The sequence below is a fragment of the Solea senegalensis genome, unplaced genomic scaffold (assembly GCF_019176455.1).
Source record: "Solea senegalensis isolate Sse05_10M unplaced genomic scaffold, IFAPA_SoseM_1 scf7180000015926, whole genome shotgun sequence".
Classification (NCBI taxonomy): domain Eukaryota; kingdom Metazoa; phylum Chordata; class Actinopteri; order Pleuronectiformes; family Soleidae; genus Solea; species Solea senegalensis.
The window spans coordinates 16071-35741 of record NW_025321511.1 but is presented as its reverse complement, the minus strand read 5'-3'; the positions used below and the strand labels follow the sequence as shown (position 1 = coordinate 35741).

The 19671-nt window shown below is 41.0% G+C and overlaps 1 protein-coding gene across 2 annotated transcripts; it reads right to left on the bottom strand.

Annotated features, from left to right (window-relative positions):
- Positions 1–183: 183 nt before the first annotated feature.
- LOC122762662 (palmitoyltransferase ZDHHC18-B-like) lies at positions 184–19650 on the bottom strand. Of its 2 annotated transcripts, none has more exons than XM_044017854.1 (8): positions 18880–19650; positions 17149–17309; positions 7154–7303; positions 6858–7022; positions 2087–2138; positions 1892–1994; positions 1473–1582; positions 184–947 (listed from the first exon to the last, which is right to left on the bottom strand). In XM_044017854.1, exons 1-8 carry the CDS (start codon positions 19134–19136, stop codon positions 806–808), a joined length of 1140 nt encoding a protein of 379 aa, XP_043873789.1. In that variant the 5' UTR covers positions 19137–19650; the 3' UTR covers positions 184–805. The 2 variants fall into 2 exon arrangements, with proteins under 2 accessions (XP_043873789.1, XP_043873790.1); XM_044017855.1 differs by having other exon boundaries at positions 6858–6995.
- Positions 19651–19671: the final 21 nt, after the last annotated feature.

Below are 19671 nucleotides of genomic sequence, written 5' to 3'. Positions count from 1 at the left end.
ACATACATATTATATATACACATACATACATACTGTATACTGCCTTAATGACTAAAAAAAAAAAAAAGTTGTGAAAGTTGTATAAGTTGTATAAAGTGACCATAAGCTATAATGTGTATAATGATCAAACTTTGCTTTTTCCTCTTCTAAATGTGGTTAATCAGCATGTACATGACACCGCAGAGTCAGGACAGTACAGACATGACAGACTGCTGAGTGGACTGATACTAGGGACAGTTGGACCTTAACAACAGAAACAACGAACAATGGGAACGATTTCCATTTGTAATGTGTGACAAAACATTATCAAAAAAGAGGGTGGGCAACAAGGAATATCACAAAGAACGTAAGGAAATGTACTGATGGAGTTCAAATGTGACACATAATATGTGACACATAATAAGCATTACACCCTCAACTGGCTTTCAGCTTATTCTGCACACATGCATACAATTACTGGTGCAAACAGCAGCTACTCTCCTGTATGTAACAGAGAGAAACAGCAGCTAAAGGTAGAGAGGATTTTTGTGACATCTGAAAATGATGATGTTCTCAAATGATTCACTTGTAATGATCTCTCTGTTCTATGGAACGAAGAAATCAGAAAATATTCACATTTAGGAAGCAGAAAAAAACCTGGTATTCAGCACCAGGCTGCTGACAAACAGACTCAGGAACTTGCCATTCGACTCTACAACACATCTCTAGGTGTTCAGGGGTCACGACCCCAGCAACAGCCTGGACCTAAATCACATCTGGTGTAAAATCTAAGGACATTTATCCCACTATGCACCGTATCTCTAATTTAACTGCACTTTATAATCCATGTTGTGGATCCTCTTACCATGGTTATCTCGCTTTTAACAGCCACAGATGGGACGTCGATGTCCGCTCCACCTGTCTGGGCAGATTCATCTGCAGGCAGGAAGCCTCGCCTGTCGATTAAACTAAAAGAGAACAGAAGAAAGGAAAGTGTCTTATCATCTCACGTACAGTTAATCCTGAATGCACACACACACACACACTATATATGACTTTGTTGTTCAGAGCTGTGAGGGGGAGAGAGATGGAGCGCTGCCTCTGGCTGTAAAATGTCATTGTTCTTCATAAATTGTGTTTTTGATGCATGTACACTCATGTCACCGGCGTCTGTGCCTTACAAACACCCTTACTTTGAAATGCTGTGAAATATCACCAAATACTGTCATCGTGATATCATGAAAGAACATTGTGTTATAATTCTAAGCTCATATTGCCCATCCTGTAATAAACGGATGTGTATTTTTCCCTCTAGTGGACACTCATTGTCCCCCAGGTCATTTGAGTTTGAATGTAATTGTCCATGTTCACCACCTGGTGGCAGCCAGTCAGAGAGTTCATGTCACACAGGGACTTTTTCAAAGTCAAGACCAGATGCTCACATGGCTGAATTTCAAGAATGAACCATTCCAATCCCAGAATGTGAGACCAACCTTGGTGGCATGGGTCCACAGAGCACAGAGCAACAGTTGATGAGGATGTTTTTATGACTGTATGGGTTTGTGACGTCTTGTCCACTCTTCCCTGACCAGGAGCCTTTGATCTGGAAAACACACACACACACACACACACACACAGACACACACACATGCTTTTTTGTTTTGTTTTGTTTTTTAAACTTCATAAATCAATAAAGGGTTTATGTTCACTTATAACAACATTACTAGCACTACAAAGAAGCTCCAAATGTAAACAGCGACTAAAACACAGCTACAGTACGTCTTATGTTAAATTATATGGTATTACAGTTTTACATGTTTATTTACACATTTCTTAAAGGTGATAAGGTGAGATTATTTGAATTATACAAATGCCATAAAAAAACAAGTGCAAATATTGTAGCATTACTCACATCTTCATTTGTGGTCAGGTTAGAAGCCACTAAGTATGTATGGAAGCCTGAAAGGCCCAAGATGGACCAGACTGAGAAAAAACATATGACGAGCTCCACTGCAGTGAAAGGTTGCATTAAGGAGAACATTAGTACATGTGAGGGGAGGAGAAACAATGAAGCTTTTTTTAAATGCATTGATGAGTAAAAGGATATCTTCCTGGACTCTCCTGCAGAGCAAACACCAGACCCTTTCCATCCTGAGCCACTGAAAGAGAAGAAAACATACTGAACAAAACAGCTGCTGTGTGAGGCTACATCCACTCTGCTGTCCACACTACCACTCTGTCTTTGTCACTTTAAGTTTGAAAACAAAAATGATTTTTTTGAATGTTATTGAATCAGGGAATCATTTTCAAAACAGGGAAAAGACAATAAATGTGCGCCTTTAAGTAGAAGTAATGTCACATTATACATGCCCAAAAGACACAGAGTGTCCCTTTAAGTGAATAAAAGTAACTATTTATTTCATGAAATGACACAATATAAATTGAGCAACTTAAATCAGTGAAGCCAACTGAGTGATGTAGATTACGTTACATTACATGTCATTTAGCAGACACTTTTATCCAAAGGGACTTACAAGGGAATTGAGTACAACCTGCCAAGGGTGGAGTTGAACTTGCAACCATGAAGTCTTTTGCACACAGGGTACCGGTCTCAACCACTGAGCCACTCCACCCCCCATATCAATAAAATAAAAATGCAAATTGAGTTACTGCAGCTAATGATAGCACAAGCTATAACATAAAAAGTGTGTGATGTACCAGTTTAGAAGTTTTTGATGGAGTTTTGTAAATATTTCATGTAACTTTGCTAGCGTAAAGTTAGCTTAGCAGCGATGGCTTCTCCCTCTCCTTCTCCTGCTCTGTCCTGTGTTGTGTGCCACATGTTTAGCTACTCCTCTGCCTCCTTTAGCGATAAAAGTACTTGTAAAAAGTGTAGCTTGCTGGCTAGGGTGGAGGCGAGGCTTAGCGAAGTAGAAACTCGGCACCGCACCATAGAAGCTAAATCAGTTAGCCAGTCCCCAGTAGTCGGTGCGGACCACATAGCATTAGCTCCCTCAGCAGCTCCCGTGCAGCCGGGAGACAAACAGGGCAGCTGGGTGACTGTAGTGTTAAGCCTAAGAGTCCTGTCCACCACCAACCTGTTCACACCTCAAACAAGTTTTCCCCTCTCAGCACCACACAGACTGACCAGGATATTCATCGTTTGAAAGCCTTATTCTTAATCTATCTCATCCTAGTTGTAAATCACAGAAACCAATTATAATAGTCACAGTTTATCATCCGCCTGCACCTTATTCAGAGTTCCTATCAGAGTTCTCTGAGTTCTTATCTGAGTTAGTGCTTAAAACAGATCAAATCATAATTGTAGGGGATTTCAACATCCATGTAGATGTTGACCGTGATAGTCTTAGCTGCGCATTTAACTCACTGTTGGAATCAATAGGTTTTATTCAACACTGAACTACAATAACATAAATAAGAAATACTGTCTGATAATAATATGAATACATTCAAAGAGACAGTGCAACCTTTATTTAACTCGGTGCCATATGTCAGTACATCTGAAGGTACCTTTTGTGATTTTACTCCCGCCCTCATAGATAACCTTGTTGACAGTACAGCAGCCTCACTGCGTACTACATTAGACTGTGTTGCCCCTCTGAAAAAGAAAGTGGTGAATCAGATGAGACGAGCACCATGGTTTAACTCCAATACTCGTGCTCTTAAACAGACGTTATGTAGATTAGAAAGAAAATGGCGTTCCAGTAACCTAGAGGAACTTCATATAGCCTGGAAAGATGGTTTTGTAGCTTACAAAAAAGCCCTACACAAAGCTAGAGTTGCCTATTATTCTTCTCTAATTGAAGAAAATAAGAATAATCATAGGTTTGTTTTCAGCACTGTAGCCAGGCTGACACAGAGCCACAGCTCCACTGAACCATCTATTCCTTTAACACTGAGCAGTGATGACTTTATCAACGTCTTTGTGAATAAAATAACATCAATTAGAGAAAAAATGGATCATCTCCTCCCTCATATTGGGACTGACTCATCTTCTAGTACAAGAGCTTTAGAAGCACCAGGTGCACAGTTAGACAGTTTCTCCCCTATAGATCTCCCTGAGTTAACATCATTAGTTTCATCATCTAAGCCATCAACCTGTCAGTTAGATCCTATCCCCACCAAACTGTTTAAAGATGTGTTTCCTTTAATTAACAGCTCTATATTAACTCAAATTAATCTATCCTTATTAACTGGAGATGTGCCCCAAACGTTTAAAGTAGCAGTTATTAAACCCCTTCTAAAAAAAGCGACCCTTGACCCAGATATTTTAGCTAATTACCGACCTATATCTAATCTTCCCTTTGTTTCTAAAATCTTAGAAAAGGCAGTTGCTAATCAATGATGTGAATATCTGTGCATTAATGGCCTGTTTGAAGATTTTCAGTCAGGTTTTAGATTAAACCATAGCACAGAAACAGCACTAGTTAAAGTTAGTAATGATCTTCTCTTGGCTCAGATAATGGTCTAGTTTCTTTACTTGTCCTGTTAGATCTTAGTGCTGCATTTGACACCATTGATCATGATATTCTACTGCAGAGATTGGAGCAGACTCTTGGTATCACAGGTGCTGCCCTCTGCTGGTTTAAATCATACTTATCTGATAGATTCCAGTTTGTTCACGTTAATGATAAAGCCTCACTACAAACAAAAGTTAATTGTGGAGTTCCACAAGGCTCAGTGCTTGGGCCTATACTTTTTACCTTATATATGCTTCCTCTAGGGAACATTATTAGAAAGCATAACATACACTTTCATTGTTATGCAGATGACACACAGCTATATTTATCAATGAGGCCGGATGAAATAAATCAGGTTGTTCAACTCCAGGAATGTCTCAGAGACATTAAGTCCTGGATGACCTGTAACTTTCTACTTTTAAACTCAGAAAAAACTGAGGTCATTATACTCGGCCCTAAACACCTCAGAGAAAAACTTTCTGATTACATTGTCACTTTAGATGACATCACCATGGCTTCCAGTTCCACTGTGAGGAACCTTGGAGTTACTTTTGACCAGGAAATGTCATTTGATTCACATATAAAACTCATTTCCAGAACAGCCTTCTTCCACCTGCGGAACATTATGAAAATTAGAAACATTCTGTCTTTACAGGATGCTGAAAAACTAGTTCATGCTTTTGTTAATCTAGATTAGATTACTGTAACTCCTTATTATCAGGATGTTCTAACAAGTCTGTTAGAACCCTTCAGTTCATTCAAAATGCTGCAGCACGAGTTCTGACAGGAACTAGAAAGAGAGACCATATAACTCCAGTGTTAGCTTCTCTACACTGGCTCCACCCACAGTTTAGAATTCAATTTAAAATCCTCCTCCTCACGTACAAAGCACTTAATGGTCACGCCCCTTCATACCTGAAAGACCTAGTCTTAGCTTATCACCCTAACAGACGTCTTAGGTCACAAAATACAGATTTACTTGTGGTTCCCAGAGTCTATAACAGCCGAATGGGAGGCAGAGCCTTCAGTTAGCAGGCTCCTCCTCTCCTGTGGAACCAGCTTCCAATGACAGTTCGGGAGGCGGAGCCTCTCTCTGTATTTAAAGTTAGACTTAAAACTTTCCTTTTTGATAAAGCTTATAGTTAGAGCTGGTTCAGGGAAACCTGGACCATCTCTTGGTTATGCTGCTATAGAACTAAACTGCTGGGGGATTTTCCTGTGGTACACACACATTCACTCTCTCACACTCAGGATATGATTATGACTTTTTATATGTCATTAACCTTGTCTCTTTCTCTCCCTAGTCTGTGCCCTTCCTTCCTTCCCTCTCTCAATCTCTCTCTGTATTCTCATCTTGCAGGTTGCAGGATCCAGATCCAGTTTTCGAGGCTACCCATATCATACATATCATCACCATTATTATTGTACTATAATTAAAAAGTCGATATCATTGACTGTATAAAGTTGTAACTTGATACAGTTGTTGTTCTCTCTCTCTCTTCTGTCTCTACCTCATCTCCCTCTTGTCCTTTCTCTCCCCCTCTTTCTGTCCCCCACCTCTCCGCTGTCCCCCATTTTTCTTTCACCCCAACCGGTTGAGGCAGATGACTGCACATCTCTGAGCCTGGTTCTGTCAGAGATTTCTTCTTCTGTTAAGAGGGAGTTTTTTCTCTCCACTGATGCCTAGTGTTTGCTCATTGTGTGAACTGTTGGGGTTCTCTGCTCTCCTTGATGTTGTCTATGTACAGTGCCTTGAGATAATGTATGTTATGATTTGGTGCTATACAAATAAAATTGAATTGAATTGAATGGAGTAAATGTGATGTGTCTCATACTAAGAGATAAACATGGACAAACTATTTTCCTTAAATGTTACTAACCTGGAATATGATTTTAATTTGTACAGAAACAAGAAATTAATTGTACAACAGTAGTGTAACAACAATATGTAAGAAAATGTTTCTTCTCAAATGAACAATAATTGAATAATATGGCAGCGGCCCGGGTCCAGACCCAGACCTGGATCTTTTCTCACAGTGTTTCTATGGTTTCTACCGTTTCTACACGCTACTCAGTGAAAGGGACATCCTGCCTGTACTAGTCAGCCAATCACAGGCAGAGGAGGACGGGCCTTCATTGAATAGAGGCGTGGAAAACAGCTGGCACTCTCGTGACAGTGACAGGGAGTGAGAAATACAAAGGATTGAGAAGACAAGAGAGAGAGTCGGTGTACCATGGCTGGTTTGTAACGGCATACAAAGATCACAAGTGGGAGTGTGAAAGAACAAATCTGTTTTTGAGTGTTACAGAGCTGAAAGTGACATGTTTGAAAATACTGTTTTCAAATGAAAGCATCTCTATAAGAATATAGGCTTAGTGTGGAGCCTGAAGACCTACTCAGTGCCAGATGTGTGGTCACACATCCAAAGATGAACGCCGTCAGGAAGGAGAGCAGCACAATAAAGGTGTAGAAGAAGCGGTAGTTGCGTTTCCCGACACAGTTGCCCACCCAGGGGCAGTGATGGTCGAATCGCTCTGAAGGAGAAGTGCACCAGAGAAGAACTAAATGTAGAGGAATAGATTGTGTGTTGCCGAGTGAGGTTATAATGATCACTGTGGCCCACATGAAGCTATTATTTATTACATATGGTTGTTGATGTTGATGTTACGTTGCTGGTGTGTGTGCTGCTCACCCACACAGTTGTCACACAAGCTGCAGTGGGAGGTGCGTGGAGGCCGGAACATCCTACATGTGAAGCAGTACTTGAGCTTGACCACCTGCTGGTTAATCAGGACTTCCTGAGTGCGCGGCGGAGGATGATAGCTTGTGTTTCCTGCATCGTCTACAGAGACAGAGAAGGACAAATATCATGCCAATGTCAGTATGCGCAGCTCCAGCAAACTCTGCTGCAACCACACAGCACCACACTGTCTCTGCCAACTACACTCATCAATAATAAATGCATACAATCATGAAACTGACAATAAACATAACTGCTAGAGTATCACTTTTCTCAGTCCTCAAATATTAGTAGTTCACACCTTTAGATGTCAATAAGATATCATCACTGCCAATGTAATATCCATTACACCAAGAAGTGAAATATTTGTCAACATAGAGACGTTTACTGTGGCAAAGGTTTCATCATCAACAGGATGAGTGCCTTATTTAAAATTGTCTTGTTGTTCATGCTTCAGACCCAAATGTGAATTTGTCGTGACGATGGACCATGCTACAGTTCCAATGAATTCCAGAATGTACAGAATTCTGTGGATTTCAACATACAACATCAAGCCCAAGTTACACAGAGCAACGGCTTAGCAGAAAAGACTGTTCAAACTGCCAAGTGGATCCTCACAAAGCCAAGGAGGATGGAAAATATCCCTACCCCAGCCTACTGGACTATAGGAACACTCCCGTCGATGGACTGAAATCACCAGCTCAAATCCTAATGAGCCGCAGACTACGCTCCATTCTACCAACAACAGCAAAGCAAATGCAGCCCCAACTAACCCCACAGAACATTGTGCTAGAAACAAGGGCAGAATATCAGCGCAGACAGAAGAAACACTACGACAGAGCTGCCAGACCTTTACCACGACTGCACACTGGAGCAACAATCCGACTCCAGCAAGAAAATGGCCAATGGAAACCAGCCGCAGTCATTCAGCTTACAGAAACGTCACGCAGCTATCATACCAGATCTGATGATGGACAGACAATAAGATGAAACCACCATCACCTCACTGAGGCGCAAGAAAGTACATCTCTACCTGCTACACAACAGAGTGAGGTCAGTGGGAACGATCCACCTGCTGGAGATTGGTAAATTCAGAACTTACGCATTCTCCGAAACCTTGTCTCCGCACGAGATTCTATTCAGCCAAAGAAAGTATTAGACTTGTGATTGTGATGGAATTTTTGGGGTTTTTTGTTTTTAAGAAATAATTCAAGAGTGCGTGAATATGTATCCACAATCACTTGTCAACTGTTTGAAGAATATTTATCAACTGTTTGAGAATATTTACACCCATCTATCGGGGGTTACAAACTATAACTCTTAACTCTATAACTTCTAATTAGGGTTAGAAACAGAAAAAGTTAAGTATTAACCAAAATAAAGTGGAAAACAATTAGTGTTCACCACTTTTGCATTTCAGTGGAGAACCAAGAGGGTGGCTCCAATGTGTCGTTAGCCGCCATTGCTAGCATTAGCTCTGGCTCATTGCTAGCCAGGGGGCGACACTTTAGGGTGTCTTGGGCTGTTGGTCAGTTTCTATTCATGTTTTCCTGCTCCACATGTTCTTGGCGTCGTCATCTTGCTGCCCTAGAAAACGTCTGTTTCACAAAAGCTATTAATAGGGTCTCACTCGTGACTAAATTTCATAATATATCAGAGGACTGAATTGACCCGACTGTTCACTGAGCCGCCATAACCGGAAGTTTTTCGGGTAGGATGTTTTGTTAGAACACCTGCATATTCCGTATAGTATTATACTGTATAGTGTGCACCTAATGTAATTCAATATATATTATTTTAGATATATTTTGTTAATATTCATTTCATGATTCAAAGAGAGTCACATGTGCACTTCAAGGCCAAAATGTCTAATAACCATAGTTCATGGTAAAGACAATGTATGTAATTCATGATTTGCTGGAAAAGAGTAATAATACATAATTCTTACAACATTCCATATACAGCTTATTGTACTGTTAAAAATGCTTAATTGTTAACATTTGTGATACATTATTGTTTTGGAAACTTTTATGTTACTATGGCAAGTAGCGGCTATGTTTCTGTGCAGGCTAGGTTTTTGAGATTTCCTGGATTTAGAAAATTCTAATTCCCCTAGACGAAGGAACAAACTTGTCAACACAGCTGTCAATGTAGCCGTTGACTGCATTACTCTACAATGTAGATTATTACCACAGTAAATTATTTTTACATACAACTTCTTTGACTTCTTTCAGGTCATCACTAAACAAAAGGTGTGCCCGTCTGAGGATGCTTTGATGCTGAAACACATAAACAACAAAAAATGGAAAGCAGCGGCCACATTAATCATGAAACATGAAGAGCTTTTACAGGAAGTGAAGGTCATCATCCTTACAGTCTTTGCAAGTGAATGCAAAACACTCTGCAACCCCTCCCAGAATTTCATGTTGTGGAGGTCTTCACCAGACGATTTGAGATCTTTCTCATTTACCAGCTTTGAGTCAGACCTCCAAGTGTTTCTTACCACTCCTCTTGTCTGTCTTTTCAACCATCACAAACCATTCCCGTCCTGTCACCTGTGCTGCTGCTGCAATTGCATTGCGAGCTAGACAACCCTGTCTATCATGTAAAGTGCATTCTCTAATATGGGGGTGCGAAGAAGGCCTGGACAGTCAAAATGAGGTCCTGAGAGCCAAACTCAAATATAAAAAATAGTCTAGAACAAAAAATCAGCAAAATGAACACAAAACAAGCCTTCCAGATGGCCAAACCCCTCACTGGAAATGCACCTAGACCCAGCCCACCAGTATCACCTGATTTTGGACACAGCCCCCTTCTCAGAGAAAAACGTCAGGAGGCAAGTGAGAAGGTGCAAGACAGGCAAAGCTCCGGGGCCTGACGGGATTCCAAAAAGGGTACTCAAGACCTGTGCTACAGAACTCTACCCAGTAATCCATTAACTCTTCTGGGAAATCTACCGGCAATGCGAAATACCTTCACCCTGGAAAACAGCAACAATAATCCCAATACTCAAAAACCCCGACCCACAGAACTGAAGGACTTCTACCCCATTGCCCTCACTTCCATCCTGATGAAGTGCCTGCAGTACCTGCTGCTCAACACCATCCTGCCACATGTCCATCAGCGCCTGGACCCCTTCCAATTTGCTTACAAGGCCAAGAGGGGTACTGAAGACACTGTGGCCTTCTTGCTGCATATTCTGCTGGAACACTGGAACTGGAACTCCCCTCGTACTACCGTTAGAATCCTGCTCGCAGATTTCTGTTGTGCTTTCAACACAATCCAAAGACACCTGCTGATGCAAAAACTACACCATCTCAACTTACCCTCCCGTCTGATACATCTGCTCCATAACTTCCACTCCAACATAGAGCAGACAGTCCGGGTAGGCACAACAACCACACCTGGACTCACCAATGACACTGGAGCCCCTCAGGGTTGTGTTCTGAGCCCTTTCCTATACACAATGTACACAAATGATTGCACACGCCCCTCCCCCACCACCATATTCCTCAAATATGCAGATGACAGCCATTCTTGGCCTCCTCACAGACACAAACTCAATTCAGGAATATCTCAACACAGTTTCTCATTTCATCAAATGGTGTGAGCAGACCCAGCACAACCTAAATGTAAATTCCATTCAATTCAATGTTATTTGTATAGCGCCAAATCATAACATACATTATCTCAAGGCTCTGTACATAGACAACATCAAGGAGAGCAGAGAACTTTACAATTTAAGATCAGCAGAGAAAAGAAATCCTCAGATGTAAGAATAAAAACCTTAAGGATGAGTTCAGGACTGAATTTAAGAAAGTGCAAGCTGTGTTTGATAAGAATTTACATACTGTAAAACAAAACTTCAATAGAGGTCTTTCGCTGCATATTGATTATTTACAAACTCACAGCCATCAACAATTCTGGAATGAAATAAAGAAATGAGGTCCCAAAAAGTCTATGGTTATTCCCATGGAAGTAAAGTTAGATACTCTATACTCTGTTTTCTGGTTGTAAGTTCATTTGACGAGATCTTTTTAAAGGAATTAATCAATTTAAAAGAGCAAATGACATGAAAGCTGACGTAAATAACTGTAATCCATCCCGGAATACAACATTTTCTTTGGAAGAAATGAAAAATGTAAACGATAAATACAAAATGAAAATAACTACTGAAATTGATGACATTCGAATGAATTACTGAATTATTTCAATTTTGTTTTGATAATAGCATTATTCCGGCACAGTGGCATAAGTCCATTATTAAACCAATTCCTAAATCTACAGAAAAGTTAGCTATAGGGGTATAAATCCTATTAGTTGTTTAGTTGTGTGTATAAATGGACTTCTGAACGGTAGACGTGTAGACCACTTTGAGAGGATACTTGTAGATGAACAAAATGGATTTAGAAAGGGTAGAGCATATATTGATCATATCTATGTAGTCTCTTCGATTATTCGTTCAAGAACTAAGGTGAATAGATCTGCTTTTGTTTGTTTTATTTATTTCACGAAGGCCTTTGACTGGATGAACAGGGAGATGCTTCAATATAGGTTGTTAAAAGCTGGAGTTAATGGGAAATTTTACTTTGTCGTTAAGTCTCTGTGTCAGGCACCTGTTGCCGGTGTCCACGTTAATAAATATACAACTGTATGGTTTCCCCAACAGTTTGGTGTAAAGCAAGGAGATGTATTGTCCCCAACATTGTTTTCTATTGATGTGAATGATTTAGTGATTCAGATTGAAGTCTGTTCACTTGGAATGAACGTTGATGACCATATCATTGATGATGTAGCTTTACTTGCTGATTGTGAAGATTTGCAGATTATGTTGAACATTGTTGCAGAATGGTGCTGGAAATTATGGAGACTAGCAGTAAATCAGGTTCAATCTCAAACAGTACATTTCAGACAAAAGTCCCAGGAGAGAAGTTCTTTTTGCTTTAATTTGGGTTCAATGGTTTTGACTTACACTGATCAGTATAAATCACTTGGTTTAACACTGGAGGAGCACATGACATTTAAAGAAGGTATTAATGTCCTTGCCCAGTCTGCAGGGAGAGTACTGGGATCTGTACTCAACAGGGTTAAAGGTTGTGATAACCTAGGTTTGCCTATACACAACTGTACAACTCATGTGTATGACCTGGTTCTGATGATGCTTCTGGTGTTTGTTTTATATGTTTTCCAGAACATTCAAACATTCAAGAGATAAAGAGTAACATGTTTTAAAGGTTTAAAGGTAAATGGTCAGTTGATTTGTGGGACAAACCCAGATGAAGAACATATTGTTTGATAAAAGAATGTTACAGTTTAGAACCCTATGTAAATTATAGTTTAGGTAAAGGCCACTCAGGAACGCTCCCACTAGCTCTGGAGACAGGCAGGTTCAATGATACCTCAGAGGAAGACAGGCTCTGTTTTTATGTGTGACCTGGGTAAGATTGAGAATGAGATTCATTTTATGGTCCAGAGGAATGTATTTTTGATAAAAATGTCTTCCATTTCTGCTAACTTCTTTTGGTTAGATGAATATGAAAAACTTCACTTGTGCTTTAAAAAGGGAACCTTTTTTAGTAAAGCCTGGGAAAGAAGGAGTATTTTGTTCAAAGATCAAGCTGTATAATCATTTGTATTTTGAATGTAATGTAATATGTGATGGAGTCTTATGAGGGTTGGGCACTTTGTGTGCAGAACACAAAAAACAAAATAAAATGAAATGAAATAGGGTGTTTGGCTCAGTGCTGTGGTGGCTACAACATCGCTGCGTGCACCATCACTGCCTAATGAAGTGAGTAATCTAGTCTTGTGATGGGGAAGCGTCCGTTAAGTAAGTTTACTACCCTGTTTTCTGGATCCCTATTAACCCAGCAGTCCTCATCAAGTTACTTTTTGGTGACAGAACATCTTTCATTATTGGCACACTGATAATATCCGATATTAACCTGATAAAGCAAGATCGGTTCATATCAGTATCAGTTTTTCTACCGATAATGAAAACCTGATAAAGTAATGCCTGGATTTCACCAAAATGTGCAAGTAAATGCTTGGTTTACATTGTGACGAGTCTTTTATTTTAACACTCACAGTGTTGAGCAAGATACTACATCCAGTGAAAACTACATGAACTACATGAACACTCTTAAAGTGGACATATTATACCCTATTTCCCCCATTAAAATAGTTCCCTGGTGTCCTAATGAACATGTCAGTGACATGCTTTGGTCAAAATACCATAAGGATGAAGAATCATAGTAGTTCAATAACCCTGCTAAACCCGCCCCTTTCAGAACGCTCGGTTTTCGTGCATGGTCCCTTTATATGCAAATGAGACACAGGCAAACACACACCCACTTCTTCCAGGGGGTTTCTGATTTGTCCTCTTTACAGCGCTTTACAGCTCTATTCGTCTCCCCCTCCCTCCACTAGCTCTCTGACAATATCAACATGTCAGCGAGAGTGCCGTCACAGGAAGAGACGTCCTACATAAGGATCGAGCCGAACACTGTCCAACTGTAAATCAGTTAAAAACACTTTAACTGAACAGAAGATCAGCGGTGACACAGAGAGTGCAGCACCGCTGATCGCCACCGCGGATCGCCAGCGGCGCGCTGAATAAACTGTATGTTGCTGTATCAGACCGGAGACTGTGCTCCGGAGACCTCACCACCGCTGACCAGCTCCGGTGCTCCGGCGAGCTGGCGATCAGCGGTGGCGATCACCGTGTAAGCTGAATAAACTGTATGTTGCTGTATCAGATCGTGTGTTCGTGTGTTCGCACCACTTCACATCAGACTGCGACCAGCGGTTGCCGTATTTAGTCAGGGGACGTATTTCACCGACGTACAAACACACAAATTGTTAAGAAAAGATCACATAGAGCTCATAACTGACCGATCAGCGGTGCTGCACTCTCTGTGCAGCGGTGCTACACTCTCTGTGTCACCGATAGTCTAAACTGCCGCTGGCGATCAGCTGATCGCACCACTTCACATCAGACTGCGACCAGCGGTTGCCGTATTTAGTCAGGGGACGTATTTCACCGACGTACAAACACACAAATTGTTAAGAAAAGATCACATAGAGCTCATAACTGACCGAGCAGCGGTGCTGCACTCTCTGTGCAGCGGTGCTACACTCTCTGTGTCACCGATAGTCTAAACTGCCGCTGGCGATCAGCTGATCGCACCACTTCACATCAGACTGCGACCAGCGGTCGCCAGCTCGCCGGAGCACCGGAGGTGGTGAGGTGGTGAGGTCTCCGGAGCACAGTCTCCCATCTGATACAGCAGCATACAGTTTATTCAGCGGTTCAGGCTGTTTAGGCTATCGGTGACACAGAGAGTGTAGCACCGCTGCACAGAGAGTGCAGCACTGCTGATCGTCAAGCGGCGAGCTGCATAAACAGCTGATTTATGTGATTGTATCAGACTGAGTCTGTGCTCCGGTCATGGAGGACGTACTGAACAAATATGTTTAATTAGGACGTGTCAGAATGGTCAGTTATGAGCTCTATGTGATCTTTTCTTAACAATTTGTGTGTTTGTACGTTGGTGAACTACGTCCCCTGACTAAATATGGCAACCGCTGGTCGCAGTCTGGTGTAAAGTGGTGCGAACACACAACACACGATTGCTGACTTTATCCGGCATAGCTTCATATATAAAATCCTCTGTAAAACACTGTGCTCCACTGTGCAGCCACCAACAGCACACTTGTCCCGCCTTGTTGACATAATAGCGCTCTTCCTCCCTCGCCTGCACTCTCGCAGGGTGGAGCTAAGGTGGAGCTTGCGAAGTAAACGTACTGGTGGGGCGGTAACATTCGCGGTGAAATGCACATGCTGACGTCATAAGCGCAGGGAATTCAACATCGAGCGTTTTATCGCCTATACTTACACTAAGCGGAACCACGAAAACATGACTGAGTATTGTTTTTCCACACTTTGGCGACTGGTAGGGCCCCCAGAGTCCCAAATATCAGTATTAAAATGGTTAAAAAGTTGATTTTGCATAATATGTCCCCTTTAACTCATGGTGCAAAACACAAAAGCAGCAGTAATCTAGTTAAACATGTATGAAAACAGTACAACAATGATTACTGCACCATGCCTGCACAAACATATCGCATATATAGAATAGAATATGGTTCTTTCATGTTTCCAGTGTGCGATTGATGACCTCATCAAACTGCGCCGTGATCCCTCGGAGGTACACGCAGCATTTGTGCAGCAAAGTAATGAAAAGAAGCAACAAGCAACTAACCGTGACCCTACAGGCACGTCGAGAAGTTAATATCAGACGCTGTATCCATCAGCTTCACAACAGATATCTGGTCTTCAAGTGTAATGTCTATATTTGTTCCCCTCCTTTGCACTTCACTTCACACTTCTAAAGTGTTGCTTGTATTTCTTATCAAAATTGTATAGTTGCGAGAAAATGTGAGAAATAAATGATACTTTCCATAATTTCAGTTGATTCAGTGTTTATTTGTGGAATGCATCAGTAGATACGTGATGTGACCTAAAATTAGTTATGTGGGAAAAAAGCTTTTATATGTCGGATTGGAAGTTAAGTGTTGGACAATATCGACATATCGGATATCGGTAAAAAAGCCAATATCGGACATCTCTTGTCGTTTGTGTACGGCAGCAGATAATCACTGGCGACATTCTCGGGCCGTTCTCTTTCAGTATCCTCACAACCCAGTTCAGACAGTCCATAGTGTCTGAAGACACTGTAGAACAATGTTTGTTCTTTTTGGGCGTATGGTGACGTGAGTGGCATTTTCCAAATGCAACTGTCTTTTAATAATTGCTAGGGAATCCAGGTCCGCTGGTGTACCTGAAGGACAAAGTGCATTAGCACCTACAATATGTTGTAGATTTCTGTATTGATAAGAGTTTAGTAATGTAACAAAACAGATTTTTAGTTAATGATTGTCTATGGATTATTACTGTCCTTAATTTCAGCACCACACTAAGTGTTTTTTCAGAGAAGGGCAGGTAAACAAGCTGGTGGCTTTCCTGAGGAGAGGGGTGACACTGATAACCAATAAGTCTTCAGTGGCTATTGCACCAGCCACATATAAGCCTAGGCTGAAGACAGGATCATGGGCATGGGTCTCACAACTTTCATACTGGACTTTAGTTCAGCCTGGTAAAACTCTCTCTGAAGGCCTTTCCTCTAGCAGCCTTTACCCTGGTAGACATATCAGAATACATTTAAATGTAAAAACATAACATAGTGTGAGAACATCAATGACTTCAGTAGCAAAATACATTCTCCAACAACAAATCTGTCTTGGAAGACCTCGGTGGCCAACATGTCTCCCCATTTTTCTGAAGAAGCCAGAATTCTGGACTCCCTGAATCCTGTACATCAACTGGGACCGACCGCTTCAAATGGCCTCCTGGTCGACCTTTGCAGGGCCAAGAGTCCAAATTTGGTAGCCTTGTTTACCTGGTCCTCCATAATAACCAGTGGGTTTTGAGTCCCATGCGTTTGACCACCAGCGTAGCTAGCTAATAAATTAAACTTTTGCTGTAGAAGGAATGACTTCAGTACCGTTATTTGTTCATTTTTCAATGAAAAGTTTAACTCCAAATCGTTCAAAGTCGATGCCAAAGCCGATTCGAAAGACTGATGATCACCAGCCGCACCAGTAGCAGAGACCGACAGGGACTACACATGGAATGGTTTCTACTCTGTTGTCATTATGTTAAGCCCACCCACCGACACCATACACAAACCAGACTTTGGATTTTGCAGCTCGCGAGCTAACGAGGAGTTTCTAGACGCACCCCAGGTGCAAATTAAATTTGCTACCACTAGGGTGCGTCTAGATTTCTGGGCTATGCAGGAATATCAATCTGAGAGAAAACAATGAGCTTTTTAAAAACTTAACATCCAAGACATCCACATATTTATGCCAGAGTTGGGCCTTACCAATGTGTTTTTCAGTGTCAGCAGCCTCATCTGGTGTTGCTCTGGGTAGGATGCCAGGATCAGTGAAGCTGGTTTGGAGCAGGGTAATTATCACAAATATAAAAAGGACTCCACCAATAACAGGTATGCAGCTGGTCAGGTGTTTAACCAGGAAGGGACAGCTGCAATGGCCACAGAGGGAGAGAGAGAGAAACTTTGAGGATTTTGTCCAATGGAAAAAATGCATTATCTCTCAGAATAGTTTGTGTTTGTTTTGCAATACTGATTTTGGCTATTATGGCCATTTTCAAGATTCAAGATTCAAGATTCAAGATTTAAGAATTTTTTATTGTCATTATGAGGACATAATGCCGGGGTGCAGCGGCTCAGTGGTTAATACCAGTACCCTGTGTGCGAAAGACATCATGGTCGCAAGTTCAACTCCACCCCTGGCTGATTGTACTCAATTCCATTGTAAGTCGCTTTGGATAAAAGCATCTGCTAAATGACATGTAATGTAATGTAATAATGACATTTTTGCAGAGACTCCCGGCTTGAGGTACACAATAAAATAGCAACAATAACGAAAGACTTGACACTTAAATAAGACACAACAAAAGACTTGACACTTAAATAAGACACAACAAAATGTAAAACCCAACAAAATATAAAACTACAAGTGTGTGCAAGTAAAATATATCAAACCACAAAGTGCAGTTTAGTGCAACTTGGTGCAAGTCCAGGTTTATGGAGAGTTGAGCAGGGGTGTGTGTGTGGCTGCTTGCGTGTGTGGAAGCTGTTCCTGAGTCTTTTGTTCTTCGCTTTGATTTTTACAAACACTCTGAACATTTATTAAGTTTCTGAGGAAAAAATGCTTAATTTTAATAAATATTCATTGGCCAATTCCTATTATTAAAAAATATAAATTATTCACACAGACAGTTTTATAAATGAGAGTTTGATTTATATTCAGTGGTTTTATCACTATGTCACTCTTTGGAGACACATCTGGAGCACATTTTCACTACACAGTAATACCAAGAACAAGATGTTCATATTCAGCCAGTGATCTCAGTTCCAGTACATAAGGCAGTGGTTAGGGCTACAATTAACCATTATTTTCATAATTGATTAATCTGTTGATAATTTTCTTGATTAATCGAGTACTTGTTTGGTCCATAAAATGCTGAAAATTATGTTCTCAAATGTCTTGTTTTGTCCATAAACCAAAATGATTATTTGGATTATTTATTGAAAAAAAACAATCAAAACCGATAAGCAAAATATTTGACAATTTAATTATCTAATTGATTAATAATCAATTAATCTAATAATCAGTGTCTTTTCCACATCCGAAGCACTGGTATTTACTTTTTTTTTAAGAAATATGGTGACTCAAGTTGAGTGGAGTATTAGTTCAAAATAAACAACTATTTAAGCTCTATAAATGTTTATCTACAGTAGGGATGCACAATATTATCAGCATGACATCGGTATCAGCAGATATTGGCTTTAAAATGTATTATCGGATATTGGAAAACAAGCCAAGACCCAATGCTACCTCCTTGACTTCTAAGCTAGTGCCCCCTACAGCTATTATTTATTTTATACTTATTCATCTTGGAAAATAAAGATATTTTATATCCACATCTGCTGTGACGTATGCAAAATATTATGTTCATTTTACTACAGAAATGATTAAATGGCCCAAGCACTCCCGGTATATTGGCAAAAATCTTGTTTACAACTCACTCAAATGTAAAGAATAATCCAGTTGTGACGACAATAAGGCCCAGGGTGAGGGGCAGGACCCCGCTCTGCCGGGCCACCATGATCCGTCCCCCGCAGAAGAAGCGATTCTTACCGGGGAAAACTTCCCACTTCCTCCTGGGTTTCTTTGATTTCTCGGTCTTGGCAGTGCCATGACCATGTTGAGGTTGAGGGGACGTTGTGACCGTGCCTGTCGGGAGAGCCTGTGGGACGATTTGCTGGTATTCGCAGTTGTTCATGATTTATCGTGGAGTATTGGCTGTTGTGACTGTCACACCTCAGTAACAGGGGCTGTGGTCACGACATCTGTGTTCCGAGGGCCAGCTTAGCGGCGCAAATGTCGTCATATGAAAAATAACCAGCTAGTCCTTTACAATGGGTGACTGGTGTAAATACAAAAAGAGCCATTGTTCAAACCCGTTACTGCTCCTGTCTCCGCGATGACTACTTTCAGGTACGTCCCAAATGCTCAGCACGGATGTAAGCGATAAACCGCTGACCATGGTTAGCTTGGTAGCGCTGCCGTTTACACTGACCGGCTCAGCCAGCTGTTGGTTATTTAACATCAGAAAACCCCAAATACCGTTAGCGCTGCTCGCATGTTCGTTAAGCACATTTCACTGTTTAGCTAATGCACACAGTTTGTCGTACATAAAACGGTATGTCATGGTGCTTGTTCTCCAATAAACCGTAACTACACGTTAACGAATGATTTGCGTTCTGCACCGACGTAAAGAAGCAAAATATGATCAACTCAACACTCTGAAAACATTG